This window comes from Poecilia reticulata, linkage group LG2 (genome assembly GCF_000633615.1).
Source record: "Poecilia reticulata strain Guanapo linkage group LG2, Guppy_female_1.0+MT, whole genome shotgun sequence".
In the NCBI taxonomy this organism is placed as follows: Eukaryota; Metazoa; Chordata; class Actinopteri; order Cyprinodontiformes; family Poeciliidae; genus Poecilia; species Poecilia reticulata.
In genome coordinates, this window is record NC_024332.1 from 36436651 (window position 1) to 36454316 (window position 17666).

Here is a 17666-nt window from a genome sequence, read left to right on the forward strand (position 1 = left end):
GTTTTCTGTTGTTTTTTACTTAATTTATTTACTTGTTCTTTCCTAAGCGTCTCATTTATCTCTTTGTCAACCCTTTTTTTTTCTGCTTTTTCCAAACCTTCAGCTTCAGACATCGCTTCTGATCAGGGCCAGGTGTTGGTCATTGTAACGGCAGCAGTCGGTGGTTTCACCCTTCTCATCATCCTCACGCTCTTCCTCCTCATCACTGGAAGGTAAGACCAATTACAAGCCTTAATTTACGCTAAAGAAACTGGGTGAGTTTCAAACTGTGCATTTCTGATGTAAAAGCTTGGAAACTGTTTTTATTTTTCACAACTTGTATGGAGAAATTATTCACTTTTGGATCAGTTTGGCTTTTATATTGAGGGTTTGTTACGTTTTGCATACAGACTCTTGCAAAATAATTCATAGTCCTTGAACTTTTTATTCAAGAAAAAACAAGTGTGCATTTAATTGAAATTGTATATGATAAATTAGTTCTGCACCCTTCATGAAATAATGAAAGGAGGAAGATCAATCAATCAATAAGTTTTATTTGTACCGTTAGGTAGATCTGCTTAGAGTGAGGTGAGTTGGCCTTGTTGTCGGACAAGAAACTTTAAACAGACACACAATAAATATAAATGATTCAAAATGGCCTGGTGCTCAGTATTTTAAAATGTCAACTACAGTAAAAAATAAAAATAAATAAAATATTAAATCAACTAAAATAAATAAATAAATCAAATGTAGCAGGAAACAGTGGATATCTGCAATAACACAGTAAAACACGGTGATGGCAGCATTATGATGCTTTATTTTTTAGCTTGAACATGGAAGCTGGTTGGATGGAGCTGAATACAGAAAAACTGGTAAAACCCTAAAAAGCCCTGCACCTGTAAATACAGTCAATGTTTGTTCTTGACTCTGCAGAAATAGTAAAGTTATTTGTAAAACATGCTGTGGTATTTTTAAAATCGCAACAACGATGCAACACTGATGATTCTCAGCACAAAATTTCCACCACTTTTCATAAGTTTAAGCATCTCAGTCACTCTACAACTGATCTAATATGATATTTGGATGCACATTGTTAATGCATTGTTAGCCTATCGCATTAAAGTCATCTTTTGTGATTCACCTTTGGTCTCCTAAATGTTTCTCCAATTAATCCTCTCCCTATCTGTCAGTTTGGGTGCATAGTTTTGTGGTTATTTGTCAAAGTTAAAAAGCATGTTTTTTTTTATTTCCGCTTTATAATTAAGCTGCTTTTTTGTTAAAGATTTGGATGAAATGTGACAAATTGTGAAATCATATTAATATTTCATACAGCAAGGCGAGAAGGTCTAACCTGTTAGATTTCATAAATTAAATGAGGAAAAGGAAAGAGGAAGAAGTACATTGTTCAAGAGTAATATACCGTATTTTCCAGACTATAGAGCGCACCTCACTATAAGCCACACCCACAAAAAAATAAAAAAACTGTAAATCTACATATATGAGCCACACCGGGCTATAAACCGCTGATTCAAAGTATAGGAAGAAAGTAGCGGTTTATAGTCCGAAAAATACGGACTATAAAAAAACTGAAATTTTACATTTGTCTGTATTTTTAAGTCATGTTGGAAAAAGTATCAAATTTTCTCTTGAAATTTTAACACTGAATGGCTTCTTAAACATTTCCAATGGAAAAAGAGCAAAAACTTTTATTTAAACTGTCTTTGGACCAAGAGCACATATTTAGCTAACACCTATGTCTCAGTACTGTTATGCTTCTGTGTCCTGAACTTGGCTTCAGATGTCAGCCTAAAAGAAAACATAATGCAGCTTATATTGTGTAATATTGCATTACATCAATTCCACAGCTTTTAATGCCTTGTCTCTAAGAAGAGAGTGTATTAATTTATAGTGCGGGAAGCAGACACAGGGACATAAAGCTCAGAAGAGAAGACAGGTAAATCTGTCAAAACACATTCAAGCGCATTCACACTCTTGCACATACAACCAATCTGTTTTCATCAATGTGAAGATGTGATGTGCAACTGTGTGAGGGGGGAAATCAACATTTCTCTCACTTTATTCAAGATGTGTGATGTAAAGGTATGGTGAGTAAATAATGTGCCATTTCAGTCTGAACAGGTTGGACAAAAATAAATGGAATACCATCAACTCAGACATAGTTTCTCATATGATTTGCATTTTTTATTTTTTTTTCTTGCATTTTAAGCATGGAGCGTAACCTGCACAGCATTGAAATGCAGGAAAATATGCATTTACGGATGTAATTATAGTTGCATGATTCAAAAACAAACCAAAATATATTAAAAACCATTTGTTCAAACAAATAAAAGCAGAGAAATATAATGATTTGCTCATCTTATCAACCACGGAAGATTTTTTTTCTCTGCTGAACCAAAACCCATTTAAAAAACAGGAGGCAAACTTACAAAAAAAAATGGAAATGGAAGTAGAAGAATAAGCTTTGTTTCCAGTTCCCAAAATTATAGCAAGCTTTTCTATCCTCTGATTGTACCAACTCACTAAAATTACGCCACTGGGCTGTTCATTCTTTTCATTACTTTCTTACAATATGCAGACCATTCTGCACCGGACCCTCATTAGGGAGATAATATTTCAGCAGCGATTGCATGAGACACACTTTTTCATTTTCTCTGGAGAAACAGCAGAATCAGAGACGTGTCAATCAAGCCTTTTGAAGAGATCTAATCATGTAAAGAGAGCGAAAACACCTGTGTGGGTGGTAAAAAGGTTTGCCAGGGTCTCCAGATTTAGAACATGTTCAGATTGTCGAACATTCGCCATTCAATACTGGTGCGTATGAATATTTAACATAATGAGATAAATTCAAAGAACCCTCTCCTACCTTGTGAAAATTCATAACAACTATTCAGTTTTATAAATGGTTGTAACTTTTTTAACAAAAGTTGGCTATGAAAATATGCTTTCTGCTAAAACCACTAAATCCCTGGAGAATTGAAGCTTTTTCCTTTTCGTAAAGCCAGAGGTTGACTTCCATTCATCATGGTTATTAATGTTGTATTAAATTTGATCTTCAATTTTTTTTTCAAACCAACCAGTAACAGCTTCAATGAACTTTAAAAATAATAATTGTTTGTGCAAATTTTAGCAGGTTGCATTCTTTTTGAAATAATCAAGAAGCTTCTGACATAAGTTATCAAAAGTTGTAAAATGTATTTGAATTAATTGGTTTTCCATCCGGCTGTTTACATTTCATTAAGATTTAGAAGGTATGACATTATCATATGACATTATCATACTGATAATGTATTGTTCCACATACATTATCAGTATGTGAAACAATTAAAAGAAACACAAAAAAACAAGTATCAGTACTGACAAAAATAATAATGAAAAACAGATGAATATAAACATACGATGGATCAATTAGTGGTAATTAATTATGACTATTAATGTCAATCATATCACCACCATTGCTCATACCCTCTCACTCATGCATGGTTAGTAATACTGACTCTTTAAAACACAATACTTTGTTCCTTTTTTTTTGTTCTGTGACATTTTTTTTTATTTTTAGTTTTGTTGTCATGTATTTTCTACTTTGATATTAAATAAATTTATATTAAATTAAAAAAAGATTTTGGAGGTAGTTCTGCAGTTAAGCCATCTGCCTTTACCATACACCACTGCTATTAAGTGCAAAAAAAATACCCACAGCATGATGCTTCCACTACCACATTTGATAATTGGTATGGTTTTATTTGGTTGGACTCCTCCAACCAAATGGCTCTTTATTCAAAAAGCTAATTTTTTCTGTCATTTCACCTTAAAATGCATTAATTCAGCTGATATTTGACTTGTTCAAAGATGCAAATTGATTGTAATGCAAGAGCATTTTTCTCGGCTCTACACTTATAAACACGTCATGCATGAAATGTGACCCCAACTCAAACAGAAATGAAAAAACGATTCAATTAGCACTAAACTGTGACTTCTTTAAACTATCTTCTTACGCATGAAGGGATTCCTTTGTACAGATAGGTCTCAGTAAATTAAAATACTCATTTTAATTCAGTACCTCAGCAAATTTTTTTCCCTCTTGCAAATGAGATTTAGATCTTAATCTGGTTTCGACCTGATTAAATAAAGTAAATTAATACAAAATATTGATCTATTTAACACAATTCGATATATTTCAAGTGTTGTATTTTCGTCTGTCTGCATACTGCACACTCAATACTTGGTCTGGGCTACTTTTAGAAGAATTACTACATCAATGTTGCTTCATATGATGGCAATTAGTCTGAGTGGCTAAGGAAGTCCAGGTTGMATTGTCTGTATTGTTGTCTTCCATTTCACTCCATAGATTCCCATCCCTTTCTTAGGTAGGTTGGATTTTATTCCTGTCCACTTTTCTTGCAGGAATCAGCAGAAGTCCAGTCCCTGTCTTTCCTTCAGGAGTGGTTTATCCTCTCTCTCACAAATTCTTGAGCAGGCTTTGCTTCACAAGGCTGCAGTTATCCTTGTTACTTATGCTGCTGCCTTTTGCTTTTACTTTCTAGTTAACTTTTTTATCAGTATGCGCATCACAGCACTTTGTGAACAGCTTCGGTCTTGCTGTACTTGTGGAGGAGATCTGTGATGGTCGACTGGTTAATTGTCAAGTTGGTAATGATTGTGTACTCCGTAATATGACCATAACATAACATTTACACTAAAAATGTATTTGTGTGATGCCCTAACACTCTGCAAAGCTAAAGTCATAGTAAGACATAATATTTGGAAGATGTAAATCCATGAAATGTCTATAAGTACGTCTCAAAAACATCCAGGGATTTATTCATTTTGCGTGAATTTACACAATAATTCTCAAGAATCTGGAGGGATTGATTGATATAGTTTGGCAGTAAACAGATAAAAACAATTGATTTGATTGATGATATAAAATTTCAACACACTTAGTGTTTAGGCTGGAATCTAGAGGGCCACATAAAAAGCTGGAAGTGGTGGGCTGGATTTGGCCCACGGGCCTCGAGTTTGACACGTGACACCGACAAAGAACAAGCTGGCAAATAAACTTGCAGGCAGGTAATCTGTTAAAAAATGTTTTTGATTCTTGAAGTTGTAATTAAAGACCATTTCAATTGTCACCTCTTTGTAGAATAATACCAGACTGAATTCATAACATCCCAGTTTTTAACCTGTGTTAATTTTTTGTGTTTGACTAAAAGTGTGAATTTCCTCTTAGAGTTTGTATTTACTGGCTTACCCTTTAGACCATCTGTCTACAGAAGTGCTATTTACTAAAGCCTAACCTTTGAAAAACAAATTCAGAGTAAGCTAAGTGTGATGGATTTTTTATTTTCATTTTTTATCACAGAAGGATATATAATTACTATTGGAAAAGTGTATAATTGTTTTAGCTTTAATGTACATTTAATGAATTGTAAATTTTGCAATCAGAACCTATTTGTTGTTGGTATGATTGAAAAACTACATAATTGTTATTATTCAGCTTTACAGCCAGTCCTTGCGCTGAATTTCTTATTTTTTTAAATGCACTGTCAGTGTGTGTTTGCTTAAGTAAGACCTCACACATGCAGATGCAACAACTAAAGCCAATGCTGCAGGCTTCTTTTGCATTAAACCAGAAGTCGGACCTGTCTCTCTATTTTTTTTTTAACTGAATCCTTCTAAAAGCAGCGACAGTATTTGGAGTGTTATTCAACTCGCTCACCGTCTCTCATTGCTGCAATCCCTCTGCCCTGTGTGGGAGGGACTTTCACTTTTCCTCAGTATTAGAAAAGCTTCAAATGTTGTTTTGCTGCCAGAGACAGATGAGAGCTTTCACTCATCCAGCCCTGAATCAGAGCGAGAAGAGGAGCTGAGGAACGTTTTACACCTGAAAAAAAAAACAGCTCTGTTTATATCTATTTATGTGAAATGTAGAGTGCAAACTTATATCAGAGCAAAGGTGCCACAGTTGTAAAGATGCAGGCGAGGTGAGGAGGTTTACATAATGTGCTGGGTTTGCTCAGAATTATGTCAGTCTCTGCAAGTGCTTTTGTCCCTTTCATGTCTTCTCCGGTTGTCCTTCCTTTTGTGCCCTTGGTTGCTACAGCAGCTGTGAAAGATAAGAGGCCAAGTGAAAAGTAGTTTGACTTGCACTGATGCTTTGATTAGGTCCCTGAGCCTGTTTGTTTTACCCAGCTCCGCAGGATTGCACAGAACAAGCCAATATGTAGTGTAGCAGTGCTGGGCAGGCCAGAGAACGCCGGCAGATGCCAAACTCTTTGAGTGTGATTGCTGTCTTTGTGCGTGTGTGTGAGGCCTCTTCACAAAATGAAACCCAGTGAGACAGAGACGGATAAAGAGGATCAGTGGTGAGGACTGGAAACGACTGATAAAGGCACATGCCACGAATTCTTTAATGAACAGCTTGACCCCATCAGCAGAGGTCAACGGTTGCTTTCCAAATCCCCTTCTTGTCCTCTCTGCCTGTGGTTATCGGATCTGTCTATCAGTGTACAGAATCCCACAAACTTCACTTAGCCAAAACCCAATCTGGCAACCTATGGCCCGTGGCCCCTCTGACATTGACTCTAATATGGCAACCCGGATTATGTTAAATCCTCAAAGACAAGGCGGCCCACATGTGATGCTGTGGCCACACGCGCCATCATGCAAGAAGTTCTTTAGACACTTTCTGTGTAGACTTTCACCTCTGACCTTTGCTATCGCTGCAAAAACAAAACCTTTACTAAGTACTTTTGGTCTCGTTTCTACACATAAAAAAGCCAAAACTAATTTCCAAGTAACTTTTCAGCATGAGATTAAAGCTTCGTTTTAGTCAATAATCTCTCAATATTGATGAAAAATGAATAGTTCTAAGTTAAATACTCTGCCGGTGGAACAAATCCTTATTTCCTTATTATAACATAATATGTTATAATACAGCTCTGGAATGAAATTAAGAGACCACTTTAAATGATCAGTTCTCTGACTTTACTCTTTACAGGTTTACGTTTGAGTAAAATGAACATTGTTCTTTTATTCTATGAACTACTGGCAACATGTCTCGGAAATTTCAAGCAAAAATTTAGCATAAAATGTGAAAGGGTCAAAATAACAACAACAAAAAAAAGATGCAGAGCTTCCAAACCAGAAAACAACAACACTAATGTTTTAACTCAGGAAGAGTTCAGAAATCAGTATTTGGTGGAATAACCAGGTTTTTAATGGGGTTCAGTGCAGTGGGCTCTTAAGTTTTTCTAGAGCTGTATATAACTTGTATACAGTTATAATATGGCATATTATTTCACTTCATTGACTTAAACACCAATACCTTGTTGCACAGTTACTTGAAAGTTTATTTTGTCTCATTTCAAACGTATTGAGACATTTTCACCAGAAACCAGACCAAACATAGTTGGTAAGATTTTGTGTTTTGCAGTGATAGAAAAGGTCCTTTGTACCCTGATCCAGAACACTTACTGAAAACAATTAGTTTCTTCAGACTTTATGGATAAGTTATTCTATTTTAAGCCATTTTTTTTTGTGAACATATGGAGTTTATTGGATCAACATTTCACTGAAACCTGACCAGCAGACTCTGCACCGACTCAACTGACCTCTGTCCATCCACTCGTCCCCAGCAGGACAGCGGCGCGTTCGGTCCGGATCACAGTGATGTGAATCCTCAGAGCTGCGGGAGACGCAGGCCTGTCTGCAGCAATGACAGTGAAGACAGGGCTCTCTGCTGAAGTGCCAGTGTCACAGTGGGAGCTGTCTGATTCTGTTTCTGTCCCGTCTCTGTTGGGTGTTGGGTCAACCCTCCGGACTGTTTTCTCCTACTTGGCTGCCATTCATTTAAACGACGTCTTCGGTGATTTGTTATGTTATTCCCATTGGGAAGAAACCCCATAGAACCACAAAAAGAAATCAACGCAGACTTAATCCAGCTGTCAGCAATGGTTTGTGTTTTTAAAGTTAATTTCTGTGAGCCTTTATTGTATAAATGCTAAAACTTGAAATGCATTGACCCATCTTTACTGGAAAAAGAAAGACAAATTGGCAAAGTTAACTTTTTAACGATCAACTAAAAGTGAAATTTAGATCATCCTTTTATAAACTTTGCCTCTATAGGAAACAGGCTGTAGAATTATATGTTCTATCTAATAAATGATGAAATATGAGAAGTTTTATTAGGAGATCCACTTGTGGGAGTGAGCGTCCCTCATGCACATGGTCATTAATTAAGTCCTCTACTTGCAAAATACATTTTAAAATTCATCAGTGATACGGCCTCAGAGAGAGGGCTCAAAGCACCTTTCATTTTTTATACTATTATTTTCCATCTCACTGCCTTTCTGCAGCAGTGCCACCTCCACTTCTCACAGCTATAAATACTTTGTTCGACCTGCCATGTTCAAACGAAGGCATTGCGCAACCTTTAGTTAACAGGAAGCCACGTCTGAATAACAAAAATGTTTTCTTTCCTCACCTTAAAAGCTGTAATTGAGCTTAGTGTCAAACTGAAACAGATATTCCTTATACCACAGGTGGCCAAAGTTGAGGTTTGACTTCATTGTGGGTCATAAATCACAAAGCGTGCGTGGAGTTTTAAAGTAAGTCGATGGATGATCACTTTTTAAGAAGTGCTTTTACTTTCTACTGCAGCAAAAATAAATAAATAAATAAATAAATTTAACACAATTTCAGTAAAGTATAAAATGTTTTAATAGCAACAGATTGGTTGAACTTCACAGAAGCATTCAGTGATATCAAGACGTAGCGTTGCTGCTGCACCCTGTCAGTTTGCTAGCTAGATAACCTCTTAACTTTACTCTAATGCAGAGCACAGTTTGCTATTTTATTTAATCAATTAGAATCTGAGTGTCTAATTTTTCATAACTGCATTTTTGTACTTGCACTTTCCATTTTTCCTTAATTTCTAATTTTTACTATTGTCACCATCTTTGTCACTTTGTTACTGTTGCACCTGAATTTCCCCAGTGAGGGACAATAAAGGATGTTTCCATGCTGTCATATTTTAATATTCCCATCAGGTGTGTAAAACTGTTTTTGGCTTTTTTCTTCGTATAAAACTGTTTGTCAATCCAAGAAACTCATTTTATTTGATTTTCTTTATACGAGTTTTGTTACCATACAAGAGATGTTTAAGTTGGGAATTAAATTCATCATATGACAACAATAATAATAATTTGGAGTTGCGTTCCACACGGACACAAAACATATTTTGTATTTTTCCTCCTATTTTACTGTAAATTTGTTCTTTTTATCTTATATTTCTGTCATGCATCAATCTGGGTAATTCATTATAGTAAACACTTCAAGACGGACATTTTTCAATATTTATATAAGACATAATCTGACTGAATTCCACAGTGAATCATAAAATAAATAAACAAACTACCTCTTACATTATTCACTATGGCTTTAATTTCAACCCTCTGTGCAACGATTGTTGGTTATTCTGTGTTGCGATTGCAGTTTTCAGGGTAGACGGATGAAAGAAGCTAAAAACTCTGAGACTACAAAGAGTCCATTGAAACTGAATATATGTCATGACTGAGTACAGTGAAAAAATGTGAAATATCAATACAAAGTTGATCTTTTTTACCTCAAGTCCACAGCATCTGTGTTAAATGATCGGCACTATTAACTTTGATGCCAGAGAGTTTATGACAGTAACTGATCTTTGGTATAAAAAAATAAAGCAATCATGTGCCTCATTCACTTTCACATCTCTGTCTGTTAGTTCACTTACTTTCCTTTTTTTTTCTTTTAGCTGCTTGTTTTATGTTTTTTGGAGGGAAATGTAACTTTTTTCTTACAGTCAGAACTGAGTCGGTCCAGGTTACATCTAAACCATTCAACATCTTTTTAAAAGAGGATAATCATATTTATATTGAGTTTCTATGTTTTTTCAACTGAATTAAGACTATTTTGCACCATTAAATCCAAAAATGGCATCCAGTTTTTTTTTCAGTCGGGTCACGTTTTAATTCTGATTTGATTTAGAGAAATACAATCTTCTGACTAAATTGATGACACTTTTGCCACATTATCGGTTCATTTCCGTCAACATTTCTCATCCAAAATGAGGTTTCAGGAGAAAAAGCTGTGATACAAAAGCTGTGTGATACAATTGCAAAAAAAATTTCTAACAGAGTGCATTAATTAAATGTTACGAACTTGGATTTATGCAGGGGTGAAAGTAAAAGATTACCCCTTTTACTTTCACCCCTAAAAGATTAAGGGGGTACGGCAGGGTACTGCGTACCCCTAAAAGATTTAGCGGGGGTACGCAGTACCTGCAAGAGAGGGGAGCGGCTGTCTGCTGTAAAGAATCAACGGGTTCACTGTGCAGCCGTGAGTGTTCAATAAACGACAAACTTGGACTAATTATCTCGTTAATCTGCGAGTATACGTCATTTACATCAAACATGGTAAATATGTTTCATTAAGTATTTAACAAGCAAATGGCTTCTACCGCAATAATTATTAAATTAAATTCATTGTCTAATAAAAAAAAAATTGTTTGGTGCTGTCGGGCTCAGAGTCTGAGAGGCTTGTCCTTTATCAAACAATAAATTTTTTTTGGCTCTTATTTAGTGGAAATATTGATGTTAATGAGACTTTCTCCAAAATAAAATTTTTAAACCTTTATAGCTCCACTGTTGAAAATGAGGCTCTAACATTTACAAATGACAGTGAAATAAAATCCAGTCCAACATCTGGTTTGAGGTGATTCCTCTGGAACCTGTTGGAGGAAAAATATCCCAACTTCAGAAAATTAGCTTTTAACCTAACAGAGCTCTGTGGTTCCTCTTATCAGTATGAGAGTCAGGGTGAGGAGGCGCCATGTTAGGCGCCATGTTAGAAGTGGAAGCTGCAGGATCTTCAGAACAAACAGATCATGATTCTAGGCTACTGATTATCCCTCTGTCAGGACACAGGATCAATATAACCAGTTTAAAAGCTAAAATAAATGGTTATACTTCATTGAGTCAGTAGCTGAATAAAGGAGCTACTGCCTGATTAAAGTCAGTAACTACTTATGACATTGATTATGGCATTAATCAATGTCATACATTTCATCATGACATTGATTAATTTGAAATTTGAGAGGTCTTCACTTCACTTCGGTGGTAAAACAAAAGGCTTTGGTAAAAAAATGCATCTGCAATTGGATCTCCTGCCAGACAACAACCCTCCACTCAAAACATAAACAATGAATGAATAAAAAAAACTGAACATTTCAAACTGTTTACAAGCCTTTAAACCACACGAGGGTATAAGGTAAGCTTGCTTCTACAAGCTTTTGCAGCGGTGTTTTATTGCAAACAACTCTCAATAGGCTATTCAGAGTTTTATAGACAACATTTCAGCTGTGACTTATGTTGCAGCCTCTATACCCGGCACCTTTCTATGAACATGACTCATGCAGGGCACTTTGTGCTTTCTCCCATTTTAATTTCAGAGCAAGAATCTGTTTGAATCAAATCTTCTGAGATCCTTTACAGATGCTGCCATCTAATCTTGTGGTTTTTCAGGCTTTTCCTGGAAGCCGCTTTCTGTTTGTTGCTTCCTCGGTCTCTCAGTGCCCAGATAAACACCTCTGGCTCTCGCACACCGGAGGACGAGACAGCTTGTGCACAGTTACATATTTTCAATAAAAGTGTGCTCTGACAACATGACAGTCTTTGTCATTGTTCCTTTTGGGTAGGAGTTTGGGTGTTTGTGTTTATCAAGCATTGAGATGTGTTTGGTTGGCATTATCTGAAATTTGTTGAAAATGTAAAGCTGTAGCTCTACCTTTTGTTTGTTTTTTAGGATAAAGTTGAATGTGATTTTTGTTCAGATATGAAACTACCCTGGTTGTATTCCATCACATTATGCTGTCTGATTCGGCCTGGAAATATGTTTTTAGCAGGAAATATGAGATATATTATAAAGTGATGTGTTTTATGAATGTACAGCTTAATTCCCTCCAAGATGTACTGTATTAATGATCTCCCAGTTACTTCTACCACCTTGTTCACATCAGGTATTTTTTTACTTTTACTCCTCTCCAACACATTTTGGTGTGAGCTTGTTACTGCAACTTCAAATCTACACCTGTATGGTTGAGTGTCACTTTTAAAAAATGAAGACAAATTATCTATGGGCTTTGTCATGACTCTTTAGGGTTTTTGCTTCTTTCTGCTTTATGATTTGAAGTGGTGTGTGTGTGTGTGTGTGTGTGTGTGTGTGTGTGTGTGTGTGTGTGTGCGTGCGTGCGTGCGTGCGTGCGTGTGTGAGCGTGCGTGCGTGCGTGTGTGTTCGTGTAGCTATCCAACAGGGGACATGCGTGTCATTTTACATTCACCAACAGGGGACTCACCGTTGAAGAGGGGACATTTTGTAGGTCCCCTCTTCGAAATTACCCTGTTTTAGGGTCGGGGGTCACAGTTAGGACTAAGGTGTGAATTGACTTTTGGTTAGGGTTAGGTATGTGATGGTTAGGGTTAGAAAAAGGGTTAGGGCAAGGTTTGTGTGTGTGTGGGGGGGGTGTGCGTGTGTGTGTGCGCATGGTTGTTTGTCCTGTGTGTCTCTGTGTTGCCCTGCGACAGACTGGCGACCTGTCCAGGGTGACCCCGCCTCTCGCCTGGAACGTTAGCTGGAGATAGGCACCAGCAACCCTCCTGACCCCAATAAGGGACAAGGGTGTAAAGAGATGGATGGATGGGTGGATGGATGGATTTGAAGTGGAGATAAAAAAAAAAAAGGTACTACTGCACAATCTGGAAAAGTCTGTAATTTGGCTGAATATCATCCAGGTCTGGTTAAGTACAGAGAAGTAACAGAGTATGAAAAACATGTTTGTACATCCAAACTCTGTTACGTTTTACAACTAAGAGCTGTAACTATGCGTTCAACCATCCATCTTATTTGTTAGTTTGACATTTCATCCATCCATCCATCAAAAATGTGTGGAAACGCTGCTAACATCCTCGTCTTTGTTGCAGAAACCTGTCGCACATTGGCAACTTGCTTTGTTACGTTTTTAGAGCAAGAGTCAGCAACTCCGGTCCTTTATGCTTCTGTCCCACAACTTCTAGTTGCATCTATTTTCCAACACGCCTGAATCAAAAGGCTGATTTACAGTATGTCCTTGGTATGATGGCATGTTTTGCAAAGGATTCGTTTCAGGTATACTTATAAAAAGTTACAGAGTTGTTGCACTTGCGGACTGGAGTTGCAGCCTGCTATTTAACAAAGATGCCCATAATGAATCAAATGGCTGGGTGATGGTTGTTATGCATTGTCACATAACCCATCTAATAAGGAATTCCCTTCAGTATTGTTAGCAACATTTTTGACAAGAGAAAGTAATAGCTGTTATTTTTGACCTGCTCTCTCCTAAGGCATGTCACAGCCTGATATTTTAGAGGCGTCAACATCGAAGCAAAACAGAAGGAAAGTGTAGACTTATGTGTTTTCCTGCTCATTAAAAGGGTGTCTGATGTGTTATTTCTCTGGTTGTGACAAGAGTGGATCCTGTTTGATGCAAACACTTAGTCTGAATTTACAGTTTGTTGATGTAATTACTTCTTTTTCATCATTTAACACATTTATAATTTCCCTTTTTTTTAACCCCTTTTCTTCTTTCAAATTGTCTGTTTTCCAGGTGCCAGTGGTACTTCAAGGCCAAGATGACCTCAGAGGACAAAAGACGGACCGACTATCAGAACGGACACGGTAAATCAATTTGCCTGCCTGGTAGTTTTGATTTTTAATTTGGACGGTTAATCTTTTGGTGAGACGCTGTGAAAGGAAATCTGCCTGGTGAGGTTTTTGCTTTCTGTGGCGTGCCACTGCGGTCTGCCAGTAAACAGGAAGCAAAAGAGCTGAGAGACATTCAGTGAGTCACATTTAGTATCTAGCCACCTGCTCTTTTCTTTGCATTCAATATGCACGGAGCATGGATCACTTCCCATGTGGATCTGGTCCTCTGCATAGTAAGTTCAGCTCATGAGTTCACAATGAGATTTTTTTCCAACGAAGAAATGTCTTTTTCTTCAAGTGCTTGCAGGAAATGATTTATTGTTAACTTTTATTTACTACTATTCTCTTTTTCTTTAAAACCCAACTTCATACTATTCATACTTCTTGAACTTTATTACAAAGTAGCTTAGATTTGGGAAGCGAATTAAAGCACATTTATATTCATCTGCCTCTACTGCAACACCCCTAAATAAAATCCAGTAGAACCAACTGCTGCCAACTAAGTCAAAGATGAATCCAAGTAACACACCAGACAGGTCAAAGGTAAAATTGTGAAGAAGTTTGAAGTTGGTTTTGATTATAAAACAATCTCTTAAAAATTTACAGAAAACTGTTTTAAGATAAATAAAAATGTTTCCCCGCTTTATTTTCCAAAGACTTCTGGTAAAGAAGAGTCAAATTGAAACCTAGAGTTTTACTTTATTTAAGAAAAAAAAAACAGTTTTTTGCATATTTGTTAAAACTGTCAAGACAGTATGGTTTGTAGCACTCCCAGTCAATAACAACCAATGAAAACCCAGAGGAAGGCCATAGTGCTGTCAATCAAGCCCATGTATGCACTGCTAAATACACTAATGGCAGACAAACAACTTGCCATTCCAGGAAAACTGTTCATCAGTGGCTATGCTAACTAGCTTTAGCATTCATGACACACTCTACTGTCAGGAAGAAGCTGTAGCGAACTGCTACGAACTGATCAGAATGTCTGATCAGTTCGTACATGAGGATAATTGACAGCGCTAGGACAATCCTCCTGCCTCCGATTGGTTGTTTCTGACCGAGTGGTGACTATCTGTAGTTAGCACTGGGAGAAGGCAGACATTTAGATTTTCTTCGATAGATTATCTGTCTCATATCAAACTGTCACAACAAAATGACAGTTTATCCAACTTCTATAAAACATGTTTTATACTTATTTGCTAAAACACTGTAGTTAAATCATGATTTAATCAGCTAGTTGAACAATATCTGAAAATGAAATGTGTGATACAATTGCAAACGTACCAGGACATGGATGATGTCCACCTAAACCATCAGGAGGATTATTCAGAGAAGCAGCTTAGAGGTCATGGCAGCTCCAGCTACAGAAATAATCAGCTGCGGTGGGAAAATGCATCAACACGACACCAACTACCCGTTTAGGACACAACAAACCTGGCCTTTACAGATGAGTGGCAAAAAGACATCAATAGTTGAAAAAGAGACTCAAGATGCCGTGCTTAAAGTCATGTAGGAGACACAGGAAACACGTGGAGAAACGAGACAAAAATCTAACTTTTTTACCTACAACTAGAGTGGGCATTTCCGTTCCTCAGGGCGTGTGTTTTAGATGTCCCCTTACTTAAACACAGCTGAATCAAATGGACAGGTAATTAGCAGGCTGCCGCAGAACCTGGTGGGAGGCTTAGGAGATAAGTGAGCTACTTGATTCAGGAGGGCTGTTGCAGAAACAAATCCTAACACCCGGGGTACAAGCTCTCGAGGAGCACACGCCAAACATGTTGTGGTGAAAGATGGAGGTGGATGCTTGTAATTTTCTTCAGGAACAGCAGTGAAGTTGGTCAGAGGTGACGGGAAGATGGATTGGGTTCAACAGAAGATAAGAAGAATGCTTAAGGAAAATCTGCTATAAAAGACATGAGTGGTTTTGATGCTCCCTTTCTTCAGGACCATGATCCTAAACACAAAATGCTACAATGAAACAGATTCAGATCTGGTTGCTCCAACTGTCTCCAGGACATCCTGCAAATTTTACATATGTTCAACACCCCTGGATTATTATGCTTCCTTGAACGGGTTATGTCAGGTCTGTGAGCTTTACAAAGCGAGACAATGAGATTTTTGTCAGCTCAGTTCTGGCTGGGGGGGTTTTAGCTATTTTTAGCTAAAATAACTAAAAAATTTCTTTTTAGCTAAAAAAATAAATTTAGCTAAATTTTAGCAAAAATTTTTGCTAAAATCTAGCTAAATTTGGGATTTAACTGTTTTAAATCCAAAGAAGTTGCTGCTGGCCTTGACCACCAACTCAACATTTACATTGGCACATGAAAACGGCTGCAAACAGATGTGCAATTATACAACCGTGCATCTTTGAAAAGCAAAAGTAGGGCCTCCTGCACAACCAACAAGAATTCAGCAAGTGGTTTCTAGATGGTAAACAACAAAGAACTTGTCTTTTCCAGCTGCCAGCAGTAAAACTTGCTGACCAAACGTGCTGGAGTTCCACTTGGGTTGCTAGTTAACGGGCAGGGTTGCTAGGTAGCAGGGCAGTGCCTGCTGATTTGTAATGTTACATTCGGAAGGTTTTTGAAACGGCTCATTTTCCAGACACAAAAAACATTAATTTATTACCACAAAATGACTTGGTGGGGTTTTTTAAGCGATTGAGCTGTTTTTAGAAGCAGTACAGACCCAAATGGAAAACATGAAATGCCCACATTGGATCTTCAAAGACTAGAAGGTAATATTCACGCTCTAGATTGTTTCCATCCAACCTCAGTGAACTTGAATTATTTTATTCTCCTTTTGCTTAGAACACTTAAATCACATTTCCAGCAAACTTTGTGTGTGTTCCATCGAATCCCCATAAAGAACAATGAGGTGTGTTGTCGTAAAGTAACAAAATTTTAAAGGTTTTAAGGGTACGAATGCTTTTTTGAGAGTGGAGAGAGGTAAAAATAGGAGCAAAGTCAGAGAAGGGAAAAACACAAGGTTAAAGACACAAAGAAAAGGGTAACTTGTTTCAAAGTCAGTACATCACAGAACAAAGAGGAATGGGGAATATTTTAAGATTTGAGGCCAGACAGCGAGAAAAAAATGTCAACAAAAATTTTTGCTGCACCACAGACGTTTCATTTCTCAAAATAATTCACCCTTTTTTTTTATAAGCTATAAGTCTCTCAGCTGCGCCTAGCCTTGACACCGAGTGCAACGTTGATGCAGATGCTTTAAGAGAAACTCGGGAGCTTCTGAGATTTCTCCATGCGCCTGATTGTTGTTTTTAGTTTGTTGATACTGTATTGATCCCTAAAAGGAGAACAACAACTTATTTCAAGGACCTCCTCTCCTGTGGGAGGTTGGGGTCAAAGCCTGAACAGCAGCAGGCAGTAAAAAAAAAAATTTACCTGTTTGCTCAAGGACACTTCATCAGGGCGGCTGGTTGATTGAAACAAAGTGAAAAACTTGTGCCAAGTTAAATGACTGGCCCAGCGCTCAGGGTGCTGCCCTGCTGCTTTTCAGCAAAAAGACCTGTGCTCTGAAGAGGAGATATCGAACAGTGTACTGTAGCTGGAGCCCCCGCCTCTCCTGATCAATAGCAATGGTTAAATGTGTGTCTTTGTGTCTGAAATGTTTGTCTCAAGAGTGGCCAAGTCATCGTTTAGTTTTCATACCGTGATCCCATCGTTCATAAAGGCAAAATTACGTATTGAAAACCTATCATTCTACTTCAACTTTTCCCCAACAGTCCCTTTTCCAGGAATAAAGACGTATGTGGACCCCGACACATACGAGGATCCCACACAGGCCGTCCACGAATTCACTAAAGAAATCGACCCGTCCAGGATCCGCATTGAGAGGGTGATCGGAGCAGGTACAAGCACACACCTACACGC

The 17666-nt window shown here is 37.5% G+C and overlaps 1 protein-coding gene across 1 annotated transcript in view; it reads left to right on the forward strand.

Annotated features, from left to right (window-relative positions):
* Window positions 1–17666, forward strand: part of epha6 (eph receptor A6) — a 194331-nt gene that overhangs the window by 156649 nt on the left and 20016 nt on the right. Inside the window, exons 8-10 of the mRNA XM_008403535.2 lie at window positions 104–212; window positions 13676–13746; window positions 17519–17644. Coding sequence (XP_008401757.1) covers window positions 104–212; window positions 13676–13746; window positions 17519–17644 — 306 coding nt within the window. The remainder of the gene's footprint in view (window positions 1–103; window positions 213–13675; window positions 13747–17518; window positions 17645–17666) is intronic.